Source organism: Polyodon spathula, chromosome 4 (genome assembly GCF_017654505.1).
Source record: "Polyodon spathula isolate WHYD16114869_AA chromosome 4, ASM1765450v1, whole genome shotgun sequence".
Taxonomy (NCBI): Eukaryota; Metazoa; Chordata; class Actinopteri; order Acipenseriformes; family Polyodontidae; genus Polyodon; species Polyodon spathula.
This window is the reverse complement of record NC_054537.1, coordinates 69,752,175-69,760,205: the sequence shown is the minus strand read 5'-3', so window position 1 is coordinate 69,760,205 and position 8,031 is coordinate 69,752,175. Positions and strand designations below refer to the sequence as shown.

Sequence of the window (8,031 nt, the reverse complement as noted above, 5' to 3'; positions counted from 1 at the left end):
AGATTCAGGTATTAAAAAAAAAATATATATATATATATAGACACACACACACACACACACACACAGACTACTGGATATGTAGGTTTGTAACTAAAGTCTCTTTCACAGTGGCACTCCTACCCGGGTCCGGACCAGGGTCTTGGCCAACCGGGTCACAATCCCACGTAGTATGAAACTACATACCCCTGTCCCAGTGACTCACCTCAGGATGTGGGTTGACAAGCTTTGACCCGGTTACAGCGAGACAAAATGCATGACGGCCGGTCACGAGCTCACGCAATAACAAACAACCACGCCTGCTGTGAAAGTTTCACTTCCACAAGGAACGTTTCTGTTTAGCCATATTTTTGTTGCTTGAGACACACCATGAGCCAGATTGCAGCAGGGATGACTAAACATTTGCTCTAATCAACATTTGGGCCGACGGTTCAATCCAGGAGATGCTCAAATGGAAGCGTCAGTAACAAGCTGTTTCCAGGGCATTCATACACACATTGTTTACTTGTATCCGTCAGCCCAGATCAACCCTGCTTTATCAAAAGCAGCATGAAATCGCGTACCCGACTCGCATCACACCGGGTCCTGCTCGGGTAGGTTCTGACCCGGGTAGATCCTACCATATTGAAAGGGTTTAATTCTGCATTGTCTGAAAGACCACTGAACTGGTAAGCCAACAGCTGCAGTGAGACGTCTTGCTTCATGACATTGCTCTTTTGTTTGTGCTTCTTGAGCTGCTTGCAAATAAAAACAAAACTGCAATTTGTTGTCACAGGGCATTTCCTTTCTCTTATTCCATTGATTTACTAAACACTTAATATGGCTGCATGATGTTCGGTGTTTGTAGAACATTTCCCACAGAATAGTCTTGACTGCAATTTCTCATGGCCGGGTTCTCTTAAAATTCAATTAACTTTGAAGCCCTTCTCACAGTAGCTTTAAATTTAGAAAAAGAGAAAGTGCTGCAGGAGTTGCATTGTTACGTTAGCTGAAAGGTTGTGTTTAGTTCCGGAGTGCAAAAAATAAAACCCTAAAAAAAAAAAAAAAAGTCTTCGTAAACAGACATTTCCTAATGTGAAGAATATTCCAGGGGAAAATTTATATTTCCAGAACAATTCTCTTCATGCTTTTTTATTATTAGTAGCCCAGCTTGATGATTATTTCCAGTTGATTGTGCAAGAAAATGCAACAATAAAATACACTCAAGCTCTTGGGTCATACAATGCAGTTCCAAACCATGATCATTAAAATGTGCTCTATTTGCCAGTCGATTATTGTCAAATAATAATCAGTGTTTAAAAAAAACACGCAAGCAATCTTTGATGATGACGACATGGTTATTAGTATCCTAAATCACAGATTACTGAAGGTCCCAGATCGGTCTCTGATCCACTGATTCTTCAACAGCTTACCACAAGAAAACAAAACAAAAAAAAACAAAACAAAAAAAAAATCATGGTTTCAGAAATCCAGTCTTTAGGCAAAGTCAAATCAAAGGTCATAAGGCCACTATTGTACAGTGGTGCTTGAGTTTGCAGGGCAGAACTCCTCGGTTCAGCTGGTAAAACTCGACAAGCTGGATAAGGTCACTGAATTTGGTACTTCCGTCATCAAGGCTTAAGAAGATCTGTCCATCCTCTTCACACTGGAGGAGTGGGGGGGGGGGGGTATGGAAAATAAAAACATACATATTTATTATAATCCATTTTGTTTTTTTATGCTCTGAGGAAGACCTACAGGTCGAAACGCGTAACTTATTTCCCGCATTGACACAGCACAGCAGCAGTTTCAGATACAAAAGGAGAAACGCATAAGTTGTTAACTGTGGTTTTTAATATGTTCAAATAAAGACTATTGCTTTTATTGAGAATTCCTTTGCGCTGTGGACTTAATTGAAACAGGAGTTGCTGTCTTCATTTCTCCTTCGATGGGATTTCTCACTGGAGGAGCCTTTTAGACACACACAGAGTAAAACTCCAAATAAATGCCCCAGTGTTTATGTACAATATTTGCCAGTAGTGCTGGTGCCTATTAGAGACCGGAGACTATTTGAGAGTTGCTATTTATTAAATAAGATCACGAACATCTGCAAACACTTCAGATACAATCATGAAAAGTCATGACTTACTTCCTTAAAATGAATGTCCACATTTTTTTCTTTAAAGCCAGTCTAAATACATTAACAGCCCATGCTGTAGTTTGTGTGTTTTTTCAGTCTTAGTTTTGTTCGATTTTATTTAGCTGTTCCTCATCTACTGTTATGTGTCTACTCTTGACAGTTGCTGGTGCACTTATTTTATTTTTCAGGTGGACTGCTGTTTTCACTCAGCAAGCAAGTGTTGTACCAGTTATCTGGAGTTTCATCCCCAAATATATTAAAGGAAATAGGTGGAATGGCACTCATTAGTGACAGTGGTTTTGTAACTAATAACAAATAAAATGGCAATAGCGGTGTGTAGTGATTTCAGTGTGAAGCCGCTCATTAGTATGCAAGGCCTGGTATACGCATGGCACGGTTGTTAATTTTCCAAGCCATGTTGTTTTTATATATATAAAATCCCAAATCAATAACAGGGTGTGTGGTAAGACCTATCTTACTACATTCCTGGGTGGTTGAAAGCACTCAACCTAGGTCCTTCTGCCTCAACACACCCAGGTGTGCAGTAATATACCCCACACACGGCCTTGGGTTGTTTCTTGCATAACAAATCAGTATTACTACCGTTTACAAAAATCAGTAAATTCACTACAAAAAAAAAAAAAAAAAAAAAACTGTTAAACAGTTAGTTTGAGCTTGAATCTATAGAAGTCAATTTCTTACAAAAAAAAAAAAAGTATTAACATTGTTTAGTGGTGCTTTTGCTTGTTAAATGTGTTGATGCATTTTTTAAAATGTATTTTCTTAAAGCTCTGCCATTTCCACTGCTCCATTTATCATTGAATGCTACCCTTCCCATCACATCTATGCTAAAAGCCAAACCTGGATGCAGCTGAGTTTAGGGTATTATATCATTTCCTTCAAGCTTAAATCATAACTTTTTAAAAATATTTTTTAATTGAATACAAATGATGGACTAACAATGATTACATTGACATATAAAGCACAATATAGTGCCATAGAAACCAAGCAGAGATCAGGTGCAAATGTAGATTGCAAACTAACATTATGTAAAAATACTTACAGGCAAGATCTGGAAATGTTTAATTTTCTGATGATGGCACAGAGTAAGTACAAACGCCTTTGGATTACTTTGGCTGTCCCTCAAAAGGAAAATCCTAAAAAACAAAAACAAAAATGCAACATGTCAAATCACAGCAGGTAAGTTATTTTTTTTGTATCAGATATTAAAATGCAGATTTTGTTCTTACCCATCAACTAGCCCTTGTTGCATGATCATTCTATGAGAGTCTTCTCGAGCGATCCTCCCATGAAACCATGGATGTGTTCTGTGAATGACTAAGGATGAATTAAAACACTGTATGTTTGGAGTTTACCTCAAATTACAACAAAATCACACACAGTAGGTTTAGGTTTGAACAGCGAGATATTTCCGACTCAAACTCCAGGATAAAGTGACAAAAGGCAGATGCACTCAGGACTGATATTCCAACTCCAGGCTGTTGGAAAATTAATAAAAGTTAAGCCCTGGACTTCTCATGGCAGTTTTATCTTCAATAACTTCCTTTATAAATAAAATTGTAATCCTTGCCTTATGATCATTACAACTGTAAGAGAGATAGAGATAGATTATATTATATATATATATATATATATATATATATATATATATATATATAGTGAAAGATTGCGCAACTCACATGGTTCGTTGCCCCTTTTAAGACGTAGACCCAAGACACAAGAGTTGCAGTTAAAGCGCTTGCACAATATTTTTAATAACACAATAACAAAATAAACAAAACACAAAATAAACACCTACCTCTTTTTGAGCACTAACTAAACAAACACAACTGGAACCTAACTAAAACAGGACAGCTCAGCTGTTTTCCTGTAACACAAACTAACGAAAACAGAACACACAAAAAGGCTTTTTCACACTACCTTTGTTACGGTTGAACACACCATCAACTGGGCTCCTCACACACCAACACACTGAACAGACTGGCTGCTTTCTTTAAATACCCTGCACCTGGCTCTAATTTACAATGATAGCCAGGGGCAGAGGATAACTAACAATTAAACAATTAACACAAATGTGCATTCACACATGTTTTTGGCAGGGAGGATATTATATATATATGTGACACACACAGTGGTCCCTCGCTATACCACAGGTCTCAGTGGTGGGCCAGGGGGGGCACACACAATATGACCATTAGAATCGAAGAGTGTTATAAATGGGGGAGGGGGTGGGAGGCGCCGCGGGACACAACACACCTGACTAAAATACAAAATAAAATAACTTCCTCTCCATAATACACATACAGTGAAGCAAAAATGTAACTTTTTGTGAATTAACCATGAATAAAATGCCATGTAATCAAAGCTATCTTTCTTACAAAAAAAAAAAAAAAAAAAAAAAAAAAAAAGGTAACATTCCCAATCATGGATCATTTTAATTAGCAGTTTTTAGACTGTAAATAGCCTGGTGGTTGGGGGTTCAGTTCGAAGCAACAGACAAGCAAACCAAGTGTGAGGAGAGCAGGTCAGGAGAGGGGAAGAGGGAATGGGCTCGCCTCACGTTCAGCTGCCGGAGTGGGGCTGAAGCGAAGCGACGCTGAAGCGTCTTGTCTCCCAGAAAAAGCTGCAGCTCCTCTCACAGCAAAAAAGTAAATACACTAGGAAAGAGAACCACTTAGTAGGCCTAATATTTATTTAGTTATAAAACGAATGCTGAATAAGGTGTCTGTGTTATAAAGTGCCAGCGTAGCTTTACTTCAGTTCAGATATTGTATCAAAAGGGAAAAACGGAAGTTAAGTTGTTTATAGTTTGAACAACACTAGTACTGTATTTACTGTAGAAATATTGAATAAATCACTAGTATAGAGAATTGGGGGACATGCTGTAGGAGTGTTATATCTGAGAGCCTTATAGAGATGGAGCACTGTGTGTGTGCGTGTGTGTGTGTATATATATATATATATATATAATATATATATATATATATATATATATATATAATATATATATTTCCAAAGACCACAGACTGGTTGACATGGAATGCAGAGATCATCTTCAGGAAAAACACAGGATTTGTACGGCGTGTAAGAAAGCCGCTTTGAGCGATAAATATTTCAGCTCAACTGAACGCAAGGGCTTAAATGGAGGCTTCATGAGTGTATTAAACCTCCAGAGAAGAACAATGTCCTACATAGGTGGCCAATGCCACCGAGCACCTTTCAAAAATTGCCCCGATAGGAAGTGAGCTCCTGGGGAGACCAAGTCAATTCTGACATAACAAAAATTGCAGTATAACTGCCATGGGACAGGTTGTGGGGTCAAACCCATGAGGCAGGCACCACGTCTGGAAAACACTCCACTGGTACCCATATTGGGAACACGTGGATGGTGGCTCTGGCATTCTGCAGGGTGTCAATGGCCCTATCAGAAAGCCCCATAAGGCTGAAATGCAGCCGTTCAGGGGCCAAACCCAGAGCTGCAGGCTCGATAGATCGGGATGTCATAAGGTCCCTGTGCCTGACTGAGCAGGTTGCGACACTGCATCAGGGTTGAAAACCTGAGCGCCCTGGGCCAATAAGGGGCTATTAGGAGCACCTTGGCCAGGTTCTGCCTGATTTTCTCCAGACACAGTGGGAGAAGGGCGAGCAGTGGGAAGGCATATAACAGCTGCCTCGGCCACAGGTGTGCCAAGGCATCTATTGCCAGCGGGTCCCTGTCTCCTGTTATGGAGAACCAGGATGGGACAGTGGGTTGATTCCTGGGAGGCAAAGAGTTCTTTGCTCTCCCGAACCTCTCCCAAATGAGGCTCACCACCTCAGGGTGATGCCTCCACTCTGAGGCGCTGGGAACTCTCCTTGAGAGGAGGCCCGCTACCCTGGTTGTCAGCCTGAGCAGATGTACTGTCCGTAGTGAGAGGAGGTTGTTGTGTGCCCAGAGCTAAAGTTTAGGGTCTTTAGGAGATGAATACCGATAAATAAATATAAATAAAATGGTTATATTTCACTCTTGAAAGGGAACTACCTGTGTTTAGTGCGTTGGTATGTAGGGGGCTTGGGCTTCCAAGGACATTCATACGCTGACTTCGTTTCTGAGGAAGAGACAAAATAATTATGACAGTGATGAAGCTTTACTCATTACATTGCATTACAGATCAATTCTCTTCAAAAATCACATGGGTATGGTCCCTCTACAGGGTAGTTTTTAAACATGCTCACAGCGCAGGGGAAGCTACGATTACTATAGTAAAGTTTCAAACGCTAACTTATAGAAGAAACCTTTTGGTATAGATAGAAAAAGTATTCCCTTAATTAAACATTAAATCCAAAACTAGTGTATCAAACTGAATACATAACCATTGTTGCTCCAAGACAATTATTGTATTCCCAGGAACTATTCCACTGAACAGCAAAGCATACAGTACCTGTGTCATGAACACTGCCCCAGGTTAAAAAAGAATTGTGTTTACTGTGTAATTACCTTCAAGAAATCTGAATTTTTTAGATATTACTTAAATAGAATAAAAAGTGCTAATTACTCAACACAAAATGCAGTCCCTCGGTTTCCCTTTGTTTGGACAATTATTGAGTATCAATCAATAACATCTGGCAGTGTTATTTAATACAGAACCTGTTATAATGAAACTAACCAAAACGAATTTTATAAGTGATTTGTTTTACTTTATTTTGTCCTTTTGAGATAACTCTATATCTATATAGAGATATCTAGATAGCTAGATAGATAGATAAAGTGGTCACCATTTATAATGCTAGTGAGAAGCCATACTTAGAAGACCGTGCTATTGGTGTTCCTCTGTATAAAAGGGCTACTGTAATGGCATTAAGGAGCAAATGGAAGCCATGACCCTAACGTGTTTTAACTGGTTCCTCACTATAATGAGGCGCGTTAACGGGTGAGCACTGATCATCCCCCTTGGACTTTTCCACATTTTATTGGAATGGATTGAAATTAAGAGTTTTTGCCACTGATCAACACAAAAAAAGTCCATAATGTCAAAGTGAAAAATAAAATCTACAAATTGTTCTAAATTAATTACAAATATAAAACAGATAATAATTGATTGCATAAGTATTCACCCCCCCTTTGCTATGACACACCTAAATAAGCTCTGGTGCAACCAATTGTCTTTAAAAGTCACATAATTAGTTGAATGTAGTCCACCTATGTGCAATTTCACATGATTTCAGGTTAAATACACCTGTCTCTGAGAGGTCCCACAGTTGGTTAGTACATTTCCTAACAAAAACTACATCATGAAGACGAAGGAACATTCAAAGCAAATCCGGAATAAGGTTCTTCAAAAGCACCAAATCAGGGGTAGGATATAAGAACATTTCCAAGGCACTGAATATCCTCCCGGAGCACAGTAAAGTCCATTATTATAAAATGGAGAGAATATGCCACAACTGTGAATCTGTCTAGAACAGGCTGTCCTCAAAAACTGAGTATCCAGGCGAGAAGGGCACTAGGGTCAAGAGGCCTCTGGCAACGCTAAAGGAGTTACAGTCTTCTACGGCTGAGCTGGGAGACACTGTGCATACAGCAACAATAGCCCGGGTGCCTCACAAAACTGGCCTTTATGGGAGAGTGGCAAAAAGGAAGCCATTGCTGAAAAAAAATTAAATCAAATCTCGGCTAGTGTTTGCCAGAAGGCATGTGGGAGACTCTGAGACCAAGTGGAAGAAGATTCTATGGTCTGATGAGACCAAAATAGAGCCTTTTGGCCTCAACGCTAATAGCTATGTCTAGCGCAAGCCTAACAACGCACATCATCCTGAGAACACCATCCCTACCGTGAAGCATGGTAGTGGCAGCATCATGTTATGGGGATGCTTCTCTGCATCAGGGCCTGGAAAGCTTGTGAAGATAGAGGGCA

At 39.6% G+C, this 8,031-nt stretch overlaps 1 protein-coding gene across 3 annotated transcripts in view; it reads right to left on the bottom strand.

Annotated features, from left to right (window-relative positions):
* Window positions 1–406: 406 nt before the first annotated feature.
* Window positions 407–8,031, bottom strand: part of LOC121314797 (growth factor receptor-bound protein 10-like) — a 156,687-nt gene continuing 149,062 nt past the window's right edge. For all 3 annotated transcript variants that reach the window (XM_041248481.1, XM_041248479.1, XM_041248482.1), the window contains 4 exons: window positions 6,159–6,225; window positions 3,367–3,454; window positions 3,180–3,273; window positions 407–1,642 (listed from right to left, as the gene is read on the bottom strand). In XM_041248481.1, coding sequence (XP_041104415.1) covers window positions 1,496–1,642; window positions 3,180–3,273; window positions 3,367–3,454; window positions 6,159–6,225 — 396 coding nt within the window. In that variant the 3' untranslated portion in view covers window positions 407–1,495. The remainder of the gene's footprint in view (window positions 1,643–3,179; window positions 3,274–3,366; window positions 3,455–6,158; window positions 6,226–8,031) is intronic.